Source organism: Oncorhynchus mykiss, chromosome 7 (assembly GCF_057628025.1).
Source record: "Oncorhynchus mykiss isolate SJ-2025 chromosome 7, ASM5762802v1, whole genome shotgun sequence".
Classification (NCBI taxonomy): Eukaryota; Metazoa; Chordata; class Actinopteri; order Salmoniformes; family Salmonidae; genus Oncorhynchus; species Oncorhynchus mykiss.
In genome coordinates this window covers 74,687,501-74,708,638 of record NC_143028.1, presented here as the reverse complement: position 1 = coordinate 74,708,638, position 21,138 = coordinate 74,687,501, and the positions used below count along the sequence as shown (strand labels likewise).

Here is a 21,138-nt window from a genome sequence, read left to right as displayed (position 1 = left end):
GCTGTACACATGTTAAATTGTTCATGGACGCTAACAGCAGAAGGAGAGCTGTACACATGTTAAATTGTTCATGGACGCTAACAGCAGAAGGAGAGCTGTACACATGTTAAATTGTTCATGGACGCTAACAGCAGAAGGAGAGCTGTACACATGTTAAATTGTTCATGGACGCTAACAGCAGAAGGAGAGCTGTACACATGTTAAATTGTTCATGGACGCTAACAGCAGAAGGAGAGCTGTACACATGTTAAATTGTTCATGGACGCTAACAGCAGAAGGAGAGCTGTACACATGTTAAATTGTTCATGGACGCTAACAGCAGAAGGAGAGCTGTACACATGTTAAATTGTTCATGGACGCTAACAGCAGAAGGAGAGCTGTACACATGTTAAATTGTTCATGGACGCTAACAGCAGAAGGAGAGCTGTACACATGTTAAATTGTTCATGGACGCTAACAGCAGAAGGAGAGCTGTACACATGTTAAATTGTTCATGGACGCTAACAGCAGAAGGAGAGCTGTACACATGTTAAATTGTTCATGGACGCTAACAGCAGAAGGAGAGCTGTACACATGTTAAATTGTTCATGGACGCTAACAGCAGAAGGAGAGCTGTACACATGTTAAATTGTTCATGGACGCTAACAGCAGAAGGAGAGCTGTACACATGTTAAATTGTTCATGGACGCTAACAGCAGAAGGAGAGCTGTACACATGTTAAATTGTTCATGGACGCTAACAGCAGAAGGAGAGCTATACTGAACCTTCTCTTTGTTACTCTTCTATTCCCTCTCTTTCTCTATATGGTCTAGGGTTTGACTGGTCCAATTGGTCCTCCTGGCCCAGCTGGTCCCAATGGAGAGAAGGTGTGTGTTTATATTTTAACTTGTATACCAGTTAATTGGTTAATTGATTAAATACGTGTTTGTATTAGATACATCTGAAAAATACACATTCAGCCATATCACCTGTAATGTAATCCCCTAGGTATTATAAAACAGTCTATATAACGTGTGATATATGTATGATGTATGATTGACCTCTGTGACTGAACTCTGACCTCTGTGTTTCCTCCTATAGGGTGAATCTGGTCCCTCTGGACCTTCCGGTGCTGCTGGTGCCCGAGGTGCCCCTGTAAGTACCACAGACACACACACACACACACCACACCTGTCAGCACACACATACACACATACAAGTTAGGATAAGATCGTACTTACATAAGAAATGTTTTCCCTATGTTTTCCCTTTTCCTAAATGACCTGACTAGGGCCTACTGCCATCTGATTACTGCCATCAGATTACTGCCATCAGATTACTGCCTTCTGATTACTGCTATCTGATTACTGCCTTCTGATTACTGCCATCAGATTACTGCCTTCTGATTACTGCTATCTGATTACTGCCATCAGATTACTGCCATCTGATTACTGCCATCTGATTACTGCCATCTGATTACTGCCATCTGATTACTGCCATCTGATTACTGCCATCTGATTACTGCCATCTGATTACTGCTATCTGATTACTGCCTTCTGATTACTGCTATCTGATTACTGCTATCTGATTACTGCCATCTGATTACTGCCTTCTGATTACTGCCATCAGATTACTGCCATCTGATTACTGCCATCAGATTACTGCCATCAGATTACTGCCTTCTGATTACTGCCATCAGATTACTGCCATCTGATTACTGCCATCTGATTACTGCCATCAGATTACTGCCATCAGATTACTGACTTCTGATTACTGCCATCAGATTACTGCCATCTGATTACTGCCATCTGATTACTGCCATCAGATTACTGCCTTCTGATTACTGCCATCTGATTACTGCCATCAGATTACTGCCATCTGATTACTGCCATCAGATTACTGCCATCTGATTACTGCCATCTGATTACTGCTATCTGATTACTGCCATCAGATTACTGCCATCTGATTACTGCCATCTGATTACTGCCATCAGATTACTGCCATCAGATTACTGCCATCTGATTGCTGCCTTCTGATTACTGCCATCTGATTACTGCCATCAGATTACTGCCATCTGATTACTGCCTTCTGATTACTGCCATCTGATTACTGCCTTCTGATTACTGCCATCTGATTACTGCCTTCTGATTACTGCCATCTGATTAATGCTATCAGATTACTGCCTTCTGATTACTGCTATCTGAATACTGCCATCTGATTGATGCTATCAGATTACTGCCTTCTGATTACTGCTATCTGATTACTGCCATCTGATGACTGCCATCTGATTACTGCCATCTGATTACTGCCATCTGATTACTGCCATCTGATTACTGCTATCAGATTACTGCCTTCTGATTACTGCCATCTGATTACTGCCTTCTGATTACTGCTATCAGATTACTGCCTTCTGATTACTGCTATCAGATTACTGCCTTCTGATTACTGCCTTCTGATTACTGCCATCTGATTACTGCCATCTCTAGGCTACTGTATTGATCCAGAGGCGAGAATTACTTTCACTCACAATGCTGTTTCCTTGAATGCTCTCCACCTCTCAGAATCAACAACGAAGTGAACACAGAACTTGATACAGTACATGATGCTTGTTTGAACAAGGAAATGTCAAGGGAAGTCGTTGATGCTCAACTTGACCTCTCTGTCCTCTTCTCTCCTAACAGGGTGACAGGGGTGAGACTGGACCTCCTGGGCCTGCTGGCTTCGCTGGGCCTCCTGTAAGTACCACCCCAAGGACAGTACTGTCCGTGCACTTTCTCTCGCTATCAGTGCTACCGTCAACAGCCCGGGACCAACTCCAGCTGCTTGTTGTATGTTGAAGCAAACAACTGTCTGAGCAGTCTTTTCCCCTGTGTCCCACCCCAGGGATCTGATGGTCAGCCCGGAGTCAAGGGAGAGCAGGGAGAGGGTGGACAGAAGGGAGACGCTGGTGCCCCTGGACCACAGGGACCCTCCGGAGCTCCTGGACCTTCCGTACGTTTCAATAACTCACTTTGTCCTGAAATAAAAAAATATAGAGAGTAGTTATTTTGTTAACGAAATATTCAAATGGAGTTACTTGCTTCACATTTCTTCATAAAACTGACTATCAATTTCCTTCATTTCAGGGACCTACTGGCGTTTCTGGACCTAAAGGTGCTCGCGGTGCTCAGGGACCCTCTGTAAGTACACATCTCACATCTCATACACATCTCACATCTCATACACATCTCACATCTCATACACATCTCACATCTCATACACATTTCACATCTCATACACATCTCATATCTCATACACATCTCACATCTCATACACATCTCATATCTCATACACATCTCATATCTCATACACATGTCATATCTCATACACATCTCACATCTCATACACATCTCATATCTCATACACATCTCATATCTCATACACATCTCACATCTCATACATATCTCATATCTCATACACATCTCACATCTCATACATTTCTCATATCTCATACACATCTCACATCTCATACATATCTCATATCTCATATCTCATACACATCTCACATCTCATACTTATCTCATATCTCATACACATCTCACATCTCATACTTATCTCATATCTCATATCTCATACACATCTCACATCTCATACACATCTCACATCTCATATCTCATACACATCTCACATCTCATACACATCTCACATCTCATACACATGTCATATCTCACATCTCACATCTCACATCTCATACACATCTCATATCTCATACACATCTCACATCTCATACACATCTCACATCTCATACATATCTCATATCTCATATCTCATACACATCTCATACATATCTCATATCTCATACACATCTCACATCTCATACATATCTCATATCTCATATCTCATACACTTCTAACATCTCATACACATCTCACATCTCATACATATCTCATATCTCATATCTCATACACATCTCACATCTCATACATATCTCATATCTCATACACATCTCACATCTCATACATATCTCATATCTCATACACATCTCACATCTCATACACATCTCATATCTCATACACATCTCACATCTCATACATATCTCATATCTCATATCTCATACACATCTCATACACATCTCATATCTCATACACATCTCACATCTCATACACATCTCACATCTCATACACATCTCACATCTCATACACATGTCATATCTCATACACATCTCACATCTCATACACATCTCATATCTCATACACATCTCACATCTCATACACATCTCACATCTCATACATATCTCATATCTCATACACATCTCACATCTCATACATATCTCATATCTCATACACATCTCACATCTCATACATATCTCATATCTCATATCTCATACACTTCTAACATCTCATACTTATCTCATATCTCATATCTCATACACATCTCACATCTCATACACATCTCATATCTCATACACATCTCACATCTCATACATATCTCATATCTCATACACATCTCATATCTCATACACATCTCATACACATCTCATATCTCATACACATCTCACATCTCATACACATCTCACATCTCATACACATCTCACATCTCATACACATCTCACATCTCATACACATGTCATATCTCATACACATCTCACATCTCATACACATCTCATATCACATATCATATCTCATACACATCTCACATCTCATACACATCTCACATCTCATACATATCTCATATCTCATACACATCTCACATCTCATACATATCTCATATCTCATACACATCTCACATCTCATACATATCTCATATCTCATATCTCATACACTTCTAACATCTCATACTTATCTCATATCTCATATCTCATACACATCTCACATCTCATACACATCTCATATCTCATACACATCTCACATCTCATACATATCTCATATCTCATACACATCTCATATCTCATACACATCTCATACACATCTCATATCTCATACACATCTCACATCTCATACACATCTCACATCTCATACACATCTCATACACATCTCATATTTCATACACATATAATATCTCATACACATCTAATATCTCATACACATATCATATCTCATATCTTATAAACATCTCATATTTCATAAACATCTCACATCTCATACACATCTCATATCTCATACACATCTCACATCTCATACACATCTCACATTTCACACACATCTTATATCTCAAACACATCTCATACACATCTCATATCTCATACACATCTCATATTTCATACACATCTCACATCTCATACACATCTTCAATCTCATACACATCTCATACACATCTCACATTTCACACACATCTTATATCTCAAACACATCTCATACACATCTCATATCTCATATCTCATACACATCTCATATCTCATACACATCTCATACACATCTCATATTGTATATTTAATTTCTGCTCTATTTCTAATGTTTCCATTTTCATCAACAATCTCTCTCTCTCTCTCTCTCTCTCTCTCTCTCTCTCTCTCTCTCTCTCTCTCTCTCTCTAACAGGGTGCCACTGGTTTCCCTGGAGCTGCCGGCAGAGTCGGGCCCCCTGGTCCCAATGTAAGTACAACCACCTGTCAGCAATACAACTCAAACACTCACATCTTCTGTCACCCTACCTGAGCATCGAATAATAAATCATACTGATTCGTTACACTGTTCATTTAGTAAAAAGTGTTGGATTTGACTGGAATAGAAAAGGAATTAGTTTAATGTGGGTGTAACAGTGTTGGTTATTAACATTTTCCAAAATGAATGAGCTCTTTTATGTAATTCCAGGTTATACCAATAGTTTTCTGATATATTTCAGTACAAGCAGGTGTAATGCTTTTGATTTTATGACTTTTCTGGTCATTCAGAAGGTGAAATGAGTACTGACCTTTGACCTATAACCAGACGGGCACAGAATCATTCATCAGCACTGTAGTGTGTTTCAGTCTGAATGGTTGTGACCTGCTATTGTCTGTCTATGGGCAGTTTCAGTCTGAATGGTTGTGACCTGCTCTTGTCTGTCTATGGGCAGTTTCAGTCTGAATGGTTGTGACCTGCTCTTGTCTGTCTATGGGCAGTTTCAGTCTGAATGGTTGTAACCTGCTCTTGTCTGTCTATGGGCAGTTTCAGTCTGAATGGTTGTGACCTGCTCTTGTCTGTCTATGGGCAGTTTCAGTCTGAATGGTTGTGACCTGCTCTTGTCTGTCTATGGGCAGTTTCAGTCTGAATGGTTGTGACCTGCTCTTGTCTGTCTATGGGCAGTTTCAGTCTAAATGCTTGTAACCTGCTCTTGTCTGTCTATGGGCAGTTTCAGTCTAAATGGTTGTTATTCTACAGAGTATTGACCTGCTCCTGTCTCTCTCTGTCTCCTCTCTGTCTGTCTTGTATTTTGTTTTTTAAGATTGGTTGATTGGTTATTGTTTGGTTGATTGATGTTTCATTGATTGAGTGTTGATTGGTTGATTGATTTACAGATTTATGGATTGGTTGATCAATGTATTGATTGATTGGTTGATTTGTTGAATGATTGATTGATGTGTCTCTCTGCAGGGTAACCCTGGTGCTGCTGGTCCCTCTGGCCCTGCTGGTAAAGATGGCCCTAAAGGTGTGCGTGGAGACGGTGGACCCCCAGGCAGACAGGGAGATGCTGGGCTGCGTGGACCCGCTGGATCCCCTGGAGAGAAGGGAGATGCTGGAGAGGATGGTCCCTCTGTAAGTTCACCTGTTTATCACTACAGTACTGTCCTCCAAGCACCAACCCGGGGCACAGTGAACGGCTTGATAACTCTCATTCAGCCCAGCACCCCACTAAGCAAAAGGGGATAATACAAGCTGAATTATCTGTCCCCAGTAAGTTCACCTTTCATCAAAACCATCCTCAACTGAAGGTCCCGCAGGCTTTATTCAACATTTGAAAGTGATTTAGTCCACTGAACTCCCACAGATTGTGATGTTACAGACAAAGCCCCCGCACAGCCTCATCACCCCAGTTAACACTGAAATACATCTGAAATTTTGCAGCTATAAAACCAGACTGGTTTATTTCCCAAAAAGTCTCTCTTGTTTACTTCCAACACACAGGCATAGACATTAGTCCAGGGAATGAAAGAAAGGCCCATTATAACGGACAACAACACTACTCCCCCATCCCCGTCATAACACATAGCTGTAAGTGTGTGTTCATCACTGACCCAATAACCAGACTAACCACACTGCTGTCTGCCGGGACCTTAATAGCACCTGTAGGCTTCCCCTGGACAGAGACATGATGGCAGAGAGGCCAAGGCTTTTAGTTTGCACTTACACACCCTACAATTATCCCTTGAGTAACACTGAACTGACAGCTGAGAGTTACTAAAATTAAATAGGCAAGCACAGAGAACAGACATAAGACACACTGTTCCTCTCTGGTCTGAATCACATAAGTGGAGGAGAGTAGGATGCAGTGCACACAAAATATTTTTTCTTGCTTTTCAGTAAAAAAAAAGTTGATCTTTTTTTGTTGAGATTCTTGATAACACGCTGTCCCCCTCTCTTCCTACTCTCCTCACTTTCTGTCTTCCTCCTCACCTCTTCCTCTCCTCCTCACTTCCCATTTTCCTCCTCACTTCCTCCTCACTTCCTGTCTTCCTCCTCACTTCCTCCTCTCCTCCTCACTTCCTGTCTTCCTCCTCACTTTCTCCTGTCCTCCTCTCTTCCTCCTCTCCGCCTCTCTTCCTCCTCTGTTCCGCCTCTTCCTCTCTTCCTCCTCTCTTCCTCCTATTCCTTCTCACTTCCTCACTTCCTCTCCTTCTCACTTCCTCATCTCCTCCTTCTTCCTCTCCTCCTCTCTTCCTCCTTTACTCCTGTCTTCCTCCTCTCCTGTCTTCCTCCTCTCCTCCCATCTTCCTCCTCTCCTCCCGTCTTCCTCCCCTCCTCCCGTCTTCCTCCTCTCCTCCTATCTTCCTCTCTTCCTCCTCCCAGGGTCCCGATGGTCCTTCAGGCCCTTCAGGTCTGGCTGGACAGCGTGGTATTGTTGGTCTTCCAGGACAACGTGGAGAGAGAGGTTTCCCTGGCCTGCCAGGACCCTCTGTAAGTCACATTCACATTCTATTAGATTACAATTAGAATACATTTACACATTGATTAATTGATAAGTTATTGATTCATTATTATACAGTAGACTATGGGTTGCTAAAGGCGACTTGACACCCATTTATTTATTAATTACAAAATAATATTTTACAGTCAATTGCCTTGTACCCACCCCACCCAATTTCAAATAAGAATGGATAGATGGATATTCAAAGAGAATGATCAGTGAAAATATGACTATTGATTAGATGAGTGTCAACCCCTACCGGTGGTCCTCCAACTAGCCTGTGTCCATCTCCCCAGGGTGAGCCTGGTAAACAAGGATCTCCTGGTGGAAGTGGAGACCGTGGGCCCCCTGGCCCTGTGGGGCCCCCTGGACTGACTGGACCCGCAGGAGAGCCCGGTAGAGAGGTCAGTGTCTGTCCCATAACATGGGTTGTGTATGAAATGGCACTACTTTGGAACAGGGTCCACATAGGGCTCTGGTCAAATGTAGTGCACTACATAGGGAATAGTGTGCCATTCAATGCAGCACAGTGTCCCCAATGCGGCCTCTCATTGTCAACTGTATACCTGCAGTACAGTACGTTAACTCACTGTCATGATTAAGTAAATCACTAATTATGCTTTTGATCCTTCTGATATTAAACCATGTGTAATTGTCTCTCAGGGCAACGCTGGTTCTGATGGACCCCCTGGTAGAGATGGAGCCACTGGAATCAAGGGTGACCGTGGTAACACCGGTCCTGCTGGTGCTCCTGGCTCCCCAGGAGCTAATGGTTCCCCCGGCCCTGTCGGCCCCACCGGCAAGCAGGGAGACAGGGGAGAGGCTGTGAGTATACACCCTATAACACCCCTCAACATCCCCATGGAACCCCTGTTTACACCCCGTAGAACCCCTATAACACCTCTCAACATCCCCATGGAACCCCTGTTTACACCTCGTAGAACACCTATAATACAGGACGCCAGGACATGAAGTTGAGTTTTTCACTCCATTTCTATTTCCAGGATATACTGGATATGTGATAGTCCACTCATTAATCCATTAACTGTCTTTGATTTTAAGGACATGTAAATGAGTTCACTCAAATACTAATGTATTGCAACCCGTCCTAACCCTGTGTATGTCTCTTGGCTGTTCTCTAGGGAGCTCAAGGACCAGCTGGACCTGCCGGGCCTGCTGGAGCCAGAGGAATGGCTGGACCCCAAGGACCCCGTGGAGACAAGGGTGAGGCTGGAGAGGGTGGTGAGAGAGGACAGAAAGGACACAGAGGATTCACTGGTCTGCAGGGTCTGCCTGGACCTCCCGTAAGTACCCCCCCCACACAAATCTCCCTGTACCCCTAATCTACCTGTACCCCTAATCTACCTGTACCCCTAATCTCCCTGTACCCCTAATCTCCCTGTACCCCTAATCTTCCTGTACCCCCTAATCTCCCTGTACCCCTAATCTCCCTGTACCCCTAATCTCCCTGTACCCCTAATCTCCCTGTACCCCTAATCTTCCTGTACCCCCTAATCTTCCTGTACCCCTAATCTTCCTGTACCCCTAATCTCCCTGTACGCCTAATCTCTCTGTACCCCTAATCTCCTTGTACCGCCTAATCTTCCTGTACCCCTAATCTTCCTGTACCCCTAATCTCCCTGTACCCCTAATCTCCCTGTACCCCTAATCTCCCTGTACCCCTAATCTCCCTGTACCCCTAATCTCCCTGTACCCCCTAATCTTCTTGCACCCCTAATTTTCCTGTACCCCTAATCTTCCAGTACCTCAAATTCTCTCTATACCCTAAAAAATCTCATTGTACCCTTTATCTGAAGTTGTGTACATCCTAGACATTGTCTGACCTGTGTCTCACCACAGGGTCAAGCTGGAGACCAGGGTGCATCTGGACCTGCCGGACCAAGTGGATCAAGAGTGAGTATAGACAAAAGCAGTATAAAGTCTAACACAGGGTTTTGAGAGGTACCTGTCTTATTCATACTCAACCAAAGAGCATGGCAGGCAGAGTTGTAGTGTGTACAGTAACAGTACATCTGAATCCTTGTGTGTGTTCTGTTTAGGGACCTCCCGGACCTATTGGTCCCTCTGGAAAGGATGGTTCCAACGGTATGCCCGGCCCCATCGGACCCCCCGGACCCCGTGGTCGCTCTGGAGAGACTGGTCCCTCTGTGAGTAACGCTCTCATCTCTCAACTTACTGTATCTTACGGATCATCAAAGTTCACAGAGCAGTGGGTGACTTGGTGCCAATCTCAAATGACACCCTATTTCCAATACAGTGCGCTCCCTTTGCTCTGGTCAAACAAAGTAATGCCCTAGGGAGCAGGGTGTCGTTTCAGACGGCAACACTTGATGCTACCTGTACTTGAACTCCTCTTTGCTCTGTGTTTTTCCTCCTCTGTAATACCTATGGCACTGCGCTGGTAGCAATACATCACCTGTACCTCGTAGTCTAGCATCTTGGTTTTACAATATCTTCAATCAATTAAGTATTCTATCTTTCTATCTGTATATCGCAGGGTCCCCCTGGAAACTCCGGTCCCCCTGGTCCTCCTGGTCCTCCCGGCCCTGGTATCGACATGTCTGCCTTCGCTGGCCTGTCTCAGCCTGAGAAATCCCCCGATCCCCTGAGGTACATGAGGGCCGACCAGGCCTCCGGAAACCTGAGGACGCACGACGCCGAGGTGGACGCCACGCTCAAGTCTCTCAACAACCAGATTGAGAACATCCGCTCCCCCGAGGGCTCCAAGAAGAACCCTGCACGTACTTGCAGAGACCTGAAGCTGTGCCACCCAGACTGGAAGAGCGGTGAGTGACAGGATAGGAGCGACGATTGCCTCTTTGTTAGGGGACAAGAGTTTAATAGACCAACATGACTTGACCAGGAAGAACTTGGGGTCCTAGAGTTTCTCCTGGTATGTTCAGGTGATGTTGTGAGGTTACACTCCTACCCCTACCGATTAGATCGGGAAAAACTATGTGCTCATGAGGAAATCTGGAAGGTTCTATAGTGTTCAAAAGACAAAATAAATATGACCAGGTATAAACAGTTACATAGGAAGTACTACTGATTGAATGTGACCTGACTCCTCCGTCTGTCTGCAGGAGAGTACTGGATCGACCCTAACCAGGGCTGCACCATAGACGCCATCAAGGTCTACTGTAACATGGAGACCGGAGAGTCCTGCGTCTACCCCAAGCCCGCCAGCATCCCCAAGAAGAACTGGTGGTCCAGCAAGAGCAAGGCTGCCAAACACGTCTGGTTCGGAGAGACCATGAACGGAGGATTCCACGTGAGTCACCATTCAATCCCTCTTCTATCCTCGTTATATGATTTTGTTCATAATGAAAATACAAAATACACATTTCCTCTTCAGTCTCAGATTCAATCTTTGCCTTTGGTAAAGTGTTTTTTTTTAAACTGGCAGTGAATTTTATATTCTCAATTGATGCCACCAGTCTGAAGAAGTTTGCTTCATTTTTGGTTCTAGTTTTAACCAGACATCATACAGTATATAATTATCACATTGGTCCTAACCTCCCTGTCTCCTCCTCCTCTTTCACTAGTTTTAACTAAAGACATGTTATAATTCCACGTCATTGTACTGGATGTAACCTTCCTGTCTCCCCCTCCTCTCTGTCCGCTGCCCTCTACAGTTCAGCTATGGCGATGACAGCCTGGCTGCCAACACGGCCAGCATCCAGATGACCTTCCTGCGGCTGCTATCCACCGAGGCTAGCCAGAACCTCACCTACCACTGCAAGAACAGTGTGGCTTACATGGACGGAGCCACGGGCAACCTGAAGAAGGCCGTGCTGCTCCAGGGCTCCAACGATGTGGAGATCAGGGCCGAGGGAAACAGCCGCTTCACCTACACCGTTATGCAGGACGGCTGCACGGTGAGAGGATGAAAACACACACACACACACATACACACACATACATACACACACACACACACACACACACACACAGACAGACAGACAGACAGACAGACAGACAGACAGACAGACAGACAGACAGACAGACAGACAGACAGACAGACAGACAAACAGACAGACAGACAGACAGACAGACAGACAGACAGACAGACAGACACCATACACACGTCCATAGACACACATCCATAGACACGCCCATAGACACACATCCATAGACACACCATACACACGTCCATAGACACACATCCATAGACACACCATACACACGTCCATAGACACACCATACACACATCCATATACACACCATACACACATCCATAGACACACCATACACACATCCATAGACACACCATACACACATCCATATACACACCATACACACATCCATAGACACACCATACACACATCCATAGACACACCATACACACATCCATATACACACCATACACACATCCATAGACACACCATACACACATCCATATACACACCATACACACATACATAGATACACACAATTCATACACACACACACACACACACACACACACACACACACACACACACACACACACACACACACACACACACACACACACACACACACACACACACACACACACACACACACACAGAAACTCGTGGGGTTTATTCTTGAGGCAGTGCCTGCTGTCTTATAACAGTATCATCCCTCTCCTCTAACAATATCAGCCCTGTTCTATAACAATATCAGCCCTGTTCTATAACAATATCAGCCCTGTTCTATAACAATATCAGCCCTGTTCTATAACAATATCAGCCCTGTTCTATAACAGTATCATCCCTCTCCTCTAACAATATCAGCCCTGTTCTATAACAATATCATCCCTCTCCTCTAACAATATCAGCCCTGTTCTATAACAGTATCATCCCTCTCCTCTTACAATATCAGCCCTGTTCTATAACAATATCAGCCCTGTTCTATAACAATATCAGCCCTGTTCTATAACAATATTAGCCCTGTCCTCTAACAATATCAGCCCTGTTCTATAACAATATCAGCCCTCTCCTCTAACAATATCAGCCCTGTTCTATAACAATATCATCCCTCTCCTCTAACAATATCAGCCATGTCCTCTAACAATATCAGCCCTCTCTAACAATATCAGCCCTGTTCTATAACAATATCAGCCCTGTTCTATAACAATATCAGACCTGTTCTATAACAATATCATTCCTCTCCTCTAACAATATCAGCCCTGTTCTATAACAATATCAGCCCTGTTCTATAACAATATCAACCCTGTTCTATAACAATATCAGCCCTGTTCTATAACAATATCAGCCCTGTTCTATAACAATATCAGCCCTGTTCTATAACAATATCAGCCCTGTCCTCTAACAATATCAGCCCTGTCCTCTAACAATATCAGCCCTCTCCTCTAACAATATCAGCCCTGTTCTATAACAATATCAGCCCTGTCCTCTAACAATATCAGCCCTGTTCTATAACAATATCAGCCCTGTCCTCTAACAATATCAGCCCTGTTCTATAACAATATCAGCCCTGTTCTATAACAGTATCATCCCTCTCCTCTAACAATATCAGCCATGTCCTCTAACAATATCAGCCATGTCCTCTAACAATATCAACCCTCTTCTATAACAATATCAGCCCTGTCCTCTAACAATATCAGCTCTCCCTCTCTGTCCCCAGAAACACACAGGAGCATGGGGCAAGACAGTGATTGACTACAGATCTCAGAAGACCAGCCGGCTGCCCATCGTGGACATTGCTCCCATGGATATTGGAGGAGCGGACCAAGAGTTTGGAGTCGACGTCGGCGCAGTCTGCTTCTTGTAAAGACAAAGGAATGAAAAAAGAAAAGCTGAGAAAAAACCCATAAAAGATGAGGGAGAGAGAGACAGAGAGAGAGAGAGAGAGAGAGAGGAACACACACTTCTAGCAAAATGAATGAAAGAGAGAAAAGAGAAAGATCAAGTCACTTTTTTTTTTTTTTAAGTAAAAAGTGATTTTTCCAACTAGGATATCTGCACTGAATGGCACCGGCAATATTCATCTGTGATTTCATCGACTTCCAGTCTCCCTCCGTCAACCCCTCCCTCCATTCCCCCATCCACTCCACCCCTCCAGCCTGGGAGCACCTCCCCACTAACAAGAAGGAACGAAGGAAGAGGAGAAGGAGAGAAAGGGGAAGTATGTCAGAGCATGACAGAAAGAGAGCCGACTTGGTGTTATTTATTTATTGTTCAGGTGTAGGTCCCAGGTGTGTTAGGACTGAGTGTGTTACCCTGTAAAAAGGCCCCACGCACAACCACATACATAATCTATCAGTTCCCCACCTCCCCAATCTCCTCTTTTCTTTCTCCTATTCCATACCTTCTCAAACCTTGTATCAAATCCAAACCAAAAATGGAGCAGTGTGATAGGTGCAGGTGTTCCTAGTTCCAACCGCCGCCCCAGTGTGTATCAGGAAGTTACTGTGTATTATAATATAGTCAAATGGTGCTATTGCTGTAAAAACCAGTCTGTATTCTTTAACAACCAGATACTGATGTATTAGTGACATGTTCATAATGTGTATATATGTATATGTGTGTGTATACATATATCTACAGTTTTCAGAGAGTACATTTCACGCTGAGATTTGTTTTCAGAGTGGTAAATGTCGCTGCCCCCCCCCCCCCCCCCCCCCCCCAACCACAATCCCCCTCATTGGCTGCCCAATGAAACATAAACCGCGTCTATCATTTTTGTAAGAGACATGTTCAATTCGGGATTTCAATCTCAGATCTAAACTTTTTTTGTTTTGTTTTAATTATATTATAAGCTACCTCACGCTAAAAAAAGAAAGAAACAACTAAGCAAAGTTCTCCAAGTTTACAAATCCAGCTTGGGTGATCATATCTTTGGTGCATGAGACCCCATGTTGTGAGAAGACCACCAGAAGGTGCCTTTAACCCTTGACCTATCCCACTCCACTTTGTCCCATATGCCCCCACTGTCCCCTCACACAGGAAATACCCTCTACCCTGGCAGGAAGTACCTTGGCCCTGGCCACGCCCCATAGGAACAGGGCATGCCCCCCTAGGAACAAGAACAGGGCAGGGCTGTTAGACTTGAGTGAGTTCTTTCTCACAGTGATATCACTACTAGACAATCCAGACCTCCTTTACACACAGAGGAAAACCACCTACGACCAGGGCAGAGGGTGATTTTATTTTTGAGGGTGTGTATATTTTGTATTATTAATAATAATAATAGTATTATTGCTAATAATGATAGCATTACTATTATTATTATTATTAAATATGATGATCATGATTTTGTTTTTGTTGCAGTTTTGATAAATGTAAATTGGAAATAAAATAAAAAACAAGTAACAGACTGAAGTCGCTTTTTTAATTTTATTTTTGGGGGGGATTTTGATTGTTATTCATCCTCATATTGCTCCAGAGAAAAGTGTGCATGAACTATCTGGGATGGTCTTTTTTCTGTACCCTGAAAGTATGATGAAAAACTTTTCTGTTGCTATTATGTTTCTCAGAGATAGAAGCAATACCAAATCTTGATCCTGTGTCCTGTATGCACTCTGCCTTGGTCTGTGTGTTTGGGCTAAATGCATATCGAGGGGTGGGATGCAGTCAGAACACACAAGGAGATACAGTGGAGAGGTGGATGATGGTGAGCGGCCATTTTCTTTTTGTTTTATTTGTGGGAGAGAAAAGGCTAAATTTAGTGAGGAAGTGGAAAGTTCATATCATGTACTATTTTGTATGTGTAAAATAGTTTTGCAATATTTTCAGATCGTTTTTAAGCATGGTAGATAGAGTAAGAATGGGAAACATTTCCAACCACAATAATCAGTAACTGTATGGGTTTATTATGTCATCCTGTACTTTTTATTTAATTTTCTTTCCTGACTTTACATCTTTCACCTTTCACCTTTCACCGTAGCAATAAAAGGTAGAAGCATTTGTCTTAACAACACAGAGCCACGTTTGTTTCATTTTTTACATATATTTTTTTCCTTAAACTTGGTTTTAGAGTTCATTTAATATTTAATGTATTGGTTTCCAAATCTATGATGTAATCTTTGTTTTAATAATTATTAACATAAAGAACAACAGGTAAACAAATCAACAAAAATACATCACAAATAAAACAAATGACACAAAAGGAGGGATGCTTGGTTCTTGTGTTTGGGTCATTGGCATTTCCACACAATCGGTTTTGTCACTCAGGTTGTGGTCTACATTCATTGTAGCCTGTGACACAAAACAGTTACAGAACAGTTAATGATTGTACAGTGCTATCAATTAAAGGAGCTGTGTTATCATCATCAAATCGCGGGTGGTTTGAGTCAACTAATATTTTGGGTAAAACAACAAACACTCCAGGACACAGTTAAAAACCAGATAGAAAGCATGTAGAAATTATTATGGATCTATATTTCTATAAATTATAATGGAACTATATATTTCTATAAATTATAATGGAACTATATATTTCTATAAATTATAATGGAACTATATATTTCTATAAATTATAATGGAACTATATATTTAAATAAATTATAATGGACCTATATATTTAAATAAATTATAATGGACCTATATATTTTTAAATAACTGCCATTTTTCTGGGCCACACATTTTTTTGACAAACTAGTAATTGGTTTAAAAAAAATCTATGTGGCCCTCACAGTGTGGCCCTTGAGACAAAAGTTTGCCCACCCCTGATTTAAAGGGACAGTGCTATCAGTTAAAGGACCAGGGGTGTCAATTAAACGAGCACTGCTATAATTTAAAGGAACAGGTTTTGTAATTTGTTCAATTATCACAAAATTAATTTCAATATTTTCTTAGTTAATTTTCACAGTTTGTTTTGACCATGCACAGTTTCCCCAAAAACTGTACTATAATGGATCTCTGAACAGCACAAACTGTACTATAATGGATCTCTGACCACCACAAACTGTACTATAATGGATCTCTGAACACCACAAACTGTACTATAATGGATCTCTGAACAGCACAAACTGTACTATAATGGATCTCTGAACACCACAAACTGTACTATAATGGATCTCTGAACAGCACAAACTGTACTATAATGGATCTCTGAACAGCACAAACTGTACTATAATGGATCTCTGAACACCACAACCTGTACTATAATGGATCTCTGAACACCACAACCTGTACTATAATGGTACTATGAACAGCACAACCTGTACTAGAATGGATCTCTGAACATCACAACGATACACACATGCAATACAAAGTAATATAGGGTTTCACAACAAACATGTTGCTACACAGTGTCTGAGACAAATGGAATAGAGAAATATCTATCACGTTTTGATATTCACAGGAAACTCATTACAGATGGGCTGGTGAACATGTACTCCAGTTTGTTCATGAGACACTTAACATCCTATTCTGATCGCTATAACAACGATATGGTTTCAGGAATGTCTAACTTTGAGAGGCTAAAAACTTGCCTTATTACATCACATGTCACAATGGCCTGCTCTCGCTGTGCACAAAGACAACTGTCTCTTAAACCTCACTTCAGTCACAATTTGAAAGTCCAGGAGAAAAATAGAGGACCATTACTTTAAAAGGATACTTCAGGATTTGGTAATGAGGCCCTTGACTTCCACAGAGGCAATTGAACTTGTGGATACCATTTTTCTGTCTCTTCGTCCAGTATGAAGGAAGTTAGAGATAGTTTAGTGAGCCAATGCTAGCTAGCGTTAGCGCAATGACTGGAAGTCTATGGGTATCTACTAGCATGCTAGCAGATACCCATAGGCTTACACTAGCACTAGTTAATCAACTTCCTTCAAACTTCACACAGAGACATAATGGTATCCATGAGTTCATCTGACTTTGGGGTAGTAGACAAAGTCAAAATCCCAAAGTGTCCCTTTAACCCCACAGACAGGATTTAAAATTGCACTTAAAATACTATTTAGGATCCACAGAAACAAGCTGTTCTGAAAAAACATGTTTGTGTCATTCGTCTGATCATTTTTGACAAAGATCATGTTAGTTATTAAACCACTCTAAATCGGGTCATAATTACATTTTTCTGCTTCCGAGACAGCTGATACCCTGCAGTCATACTCTATTCTCTGCTTCCGAGCCAGCTGATACCCGGCCGTCATACTCTACTCTCTGCTTCCGAGCCTGCTGATACCCTGCCGTCATACTCTACTCTACTCTCTGCTTCTGAGCCAGCTGATACCCTCGGCCAATTTAGAAATGATTGCTTGCTGCGTACTTGATGACCAGAAACTGATTTGCCACCACTTCGTAGAGCCAGAGTAAATTTAGAACAGCACAAAGTAATCAATGTGGGGATTGAGAATATAGATGACTAGCTGGTTGGGACTCAGTGACCTCGTAGCTTGGGGGTTAAAAAGGCCTTCGCTGCCCTTCAAAGCCTGGAGTAGAATAGCTAGTTCTAATGATCCAGAATATGAATCAACATCACATACCATTTGAACCTGATGGATAGAGTACAAACAGACCCTCTGATTAGCCTTCTGGTTTGTAAGGATCTGCTATCTGCCGTTCAAAATGAATTAGGTCAAGGTCTGTCTTCCCTGTTAACAGTCTAACGGAATATGAATGCCACCAGTATTTGACGATGAAAGGTGCCAATAAATATTGACTTTTTTTTTGCGATTCGCTATTTCGCTCCTTCTTTCTTCTTTGTGTCTTTCTCTCCATTTGGACACTGTTAAAGCTGTGTTTTTTTGTAATTTCTAAATAATAAATGAAAAATATATTTCAAGTATTGGAAAGGATACTGAACAAAAATAGAAACACGCCATGTGAAGTGTTGATCCCATGTTTCATGATGTGAAATAAAAGATCCCAGAAATGTTCCATTCGCACAAAAGCTTATTTCTATTCGCACAAAAAGCTTCTTCACCTGCGAGATCATCTGAGACAACTAAAGAATTTCTGCACAAACTGTCATAAACCGTTTCAGGGAAGCTCATCCGCATGCTTTCACCAGTGTCTTGACATGACTGCAGTTTGGAGTCGTAACCGAATTCAGTGGGCAAATGCTCACCTTCCATGACCACTGGCACGTTGGAGAAGTGTTCTCTTCGTGGATGAATCCTGGTTTCGTCTGTACCGGGTAGATGGCAGACAACTTGTATGGCGTCTTGTGGGCGAGCAGTTTTCTGATAACAACGTTGTGAACAGTGGTGGCAGTATGGTATGGGTAAAAGCTCTGACGAAGGCCGTGAGGCCGATACGTAAGCTTATTAAATATCAGTGATACTATCAAGAGCAGTGTGTGATTTCTTAATTCCTTCATCTTGTTCAATTGTTGCCATGCACCTACACATTAGATAGCTCAGATGTGCGAGATTCTTTTGAATTTGGTATGGGTAGGCATAAGCTATGAGCAACGAACACAATTGCATTTTATCAATGGCAATTTAAATGCACAGAGATATCATGACAAGATCCTGAGGCCCATTGTCGTGCCATTCATCCGCTGCCATCACCTCATGGTTCAGCATGATAATGCACGGCCCCATGTCACAAGGATCTGTACACAATTCCTGGAAGCTAAAAATATCCCAGTTCTTCCATGGCCTGTATACTCAGCTGACATGTCACCCATTGAGCATGTTTGGGATGCTCTGGATCAACATGTACAACAGCGTGTTCCAGTTCCCGCCAATATCCAGCAACTTCGTACAGACATAGAAGAGGAGAAGGACAACATTCTACAGGTCACAATCAGCAGCCTGATCAACTCTATAGGAAGGAGATGTGTCACGCTGCATGAGGCAAATGGTGGTCACACCAGATACTGACAGGTTTTCTGATCCATGCCCCTACCTTTTTTTTACGGTATCTGTCCCCAACAGTCATGTGAAATCCATAGATTGGGGGCTAATTTATTTATTGAAATTGACTGATTTCCTTATATGAACTGTGAAATGTTAAAAATCGTTGTATGTTGCGTTTATATTTTTTTGTTCAGTGAGATAGTAGTTACAAAAATAAGATGTTGTAATTATTTCATTCAAGTCAGAGTTGTTATTGAGAGGCCATTTTAAAGTAACAATTGTGAGTACAACCATCTCCAATCCAATACAGAGACTTGCAATGTATTGATTTCTCCACAGACAGAAGCCCTAAATTGTTGCAACAGAATGCAGTCTCTTGGGCCTTCTCTTAGGCCTTCTCATAGGCCTCATGTTGAGCCTTCTCTTAGGCCTGCTCTTGGGCTGTCTCTTAGGCCTTCTCTTAGGCCATATGTTGGGCTTTCTTTAGGCCTTCTCTTAGGCCTTCTCTTGGGCCTTCTGTTGGGCCTTCTCTTAGGCCTTCTCTTGGGCCTTTTCTTGGGCCTTCTGTTGGGTCTTCTCTTAGGCCTTCTCTTGGGCTTCTCTTAGGCCTTATGTTGGGCAGTCTGTTAGGCCTTCTCATAGGCATTATGTTGAGCTCTCTTAGGCATTCTCTTAGGCCTTATGTTGGGCTTTCTCTTAGGCCTTCTCTTAGGCCTTCTCTTAGGCCTTCTGTTGGGCCTTCTCTTAGGCCTTCTGTTGGGCCTTCTCTTAGGCCTTCTCTTGGGCCTTCTCTTAGGCCTTCTCTTAGGTCTTCTCTTGGGCCTTCTGTTGGGCCTTCTCTTGGGCCTTCTCTTAGGCCTTCTCTTGGGCCTTCTCTTAGGCCTTCTCTTAGGCAGTCTCTTAGGCCTTATCTTGGGCCTTCTCTTAGGCCTTCTCTTGGGCCTTCTCTTGGGCCTTCTCTTAGGCAGTCTCTTAGGCAGTCTCTTGGCTCTTCTGTTGAGCCTTTTGTTGGGCCTTCTCTTAGGCCTTTTCTTAAGCAGTCTCTTAGGACTTCTCTTGTGCCTTCTCTTAGGCCTTCTCTTAGGCCTCATCTTGGGCCTTCTCTTAGGCCTTCTCTTGGGTTTTCTCTTGGTCGGGTTGTTTTTGTTAAAAATAATGTCTTCTCAATAACTTACCTTGTTAAACGAGGGCTATAAATAAATAGTTCAGAGACCAGTGCTTATTGTGTCTGTCTCCGTGAGTGTTTTCCTCGGACTGGGCAAACTTTTCAGATACTCCAGATGTCTTCTGGTCTCAGCCTGGTTCTGTCTC

General features: G+C 42.6%; 2 protein-coding genes across 3 annotated transcripts in view; one reads left to right on the top strand and one right to left on the bottom strand.

The window, feature by feature from the left end:
• Positions 1-15,384, top strand: part of LOC110529043 (uncharacterized) — an 85,637-nt gene extending 70,253 nt beyond the window's left edge. For both annotated transcript variants that reach the window (XM_036984181.2, XM_036984182.2), the window contains 17 exons: positions 813-866; positions 1,081-1,134; positions 2,661-2,714; positions 2,863-2,970; positions 3,105-3,158; positions 5,495-5,548; positions 6,530-6,691; positions 7,943-8,050; positions 8,357-8,464; positions 8,724-8,885; positions 9,203-9,364; positions 9,921-9,974; positions 10,121-10,228; positions 10,579-10,867; positions 11,165-11,352; positions 11,717-11,959; positions 13,695-15,384. In XM_036984181.2, the coding sequence (XP_036840076.1) occupies positions 813-866; positions 1,081-1,134; positions 2,661-2,714; positions 2,863-2,970; positions 3,105-3,158; positions 5,495-5,548; positions 6,530-6,691; positions 7,943-8,050; positions 8,357-8,464; positions 8,724-8,885; positions 9,203-9,364; positions 9,921-9,974; positions 10,121-10,228; positions 10,579-10,867; positions 11,165-11,352; positions 11,717-11,959; positions 13,695-13,841 (2,109 nt within the window). In that variant the 3' untranslated portion in view covers positions 13,842-15,384. The remainder of the gene's footprint in view (positions 1-812; positions 867-1,080; positions 1,135-2,660; positions 2,715-2,862; positions 2,971-3,104; positions 3,159-5,494; positions 5,549-6,529; positions 6,692-7,942; positions 8,051-8,356; positions 8,465-8,723; positions 8,886-9,202; positions 9,365-9,920; positions 9,975-10,120; positions 10,229-10,578; positions 10,868-11,164; positions 11,353-11,716; positions 11,960-13,694) is intronic.
• A 5,407-nt stretch (positions 15,385-20,791) lies between these two features.
• Positions 20,792-21,138, bottom strand: part of LOC110529044 (leucine-rich repeat-containing protein 3-like) — a 1,430-nt gene continuing 1,083 nt past the window's right edge. The window contains exon 2 of the mRNA XM_090242338.1: positions 20,792-21,138. This exon is cut by the window's right edge and continues 465 nt beyond it. Within this exon, the coding sequence (XP_090098464.1) occupies positions 21,033-21,138 (106 nt within the window). The 3' untranslated portion in view covers positions 20,792-21,032.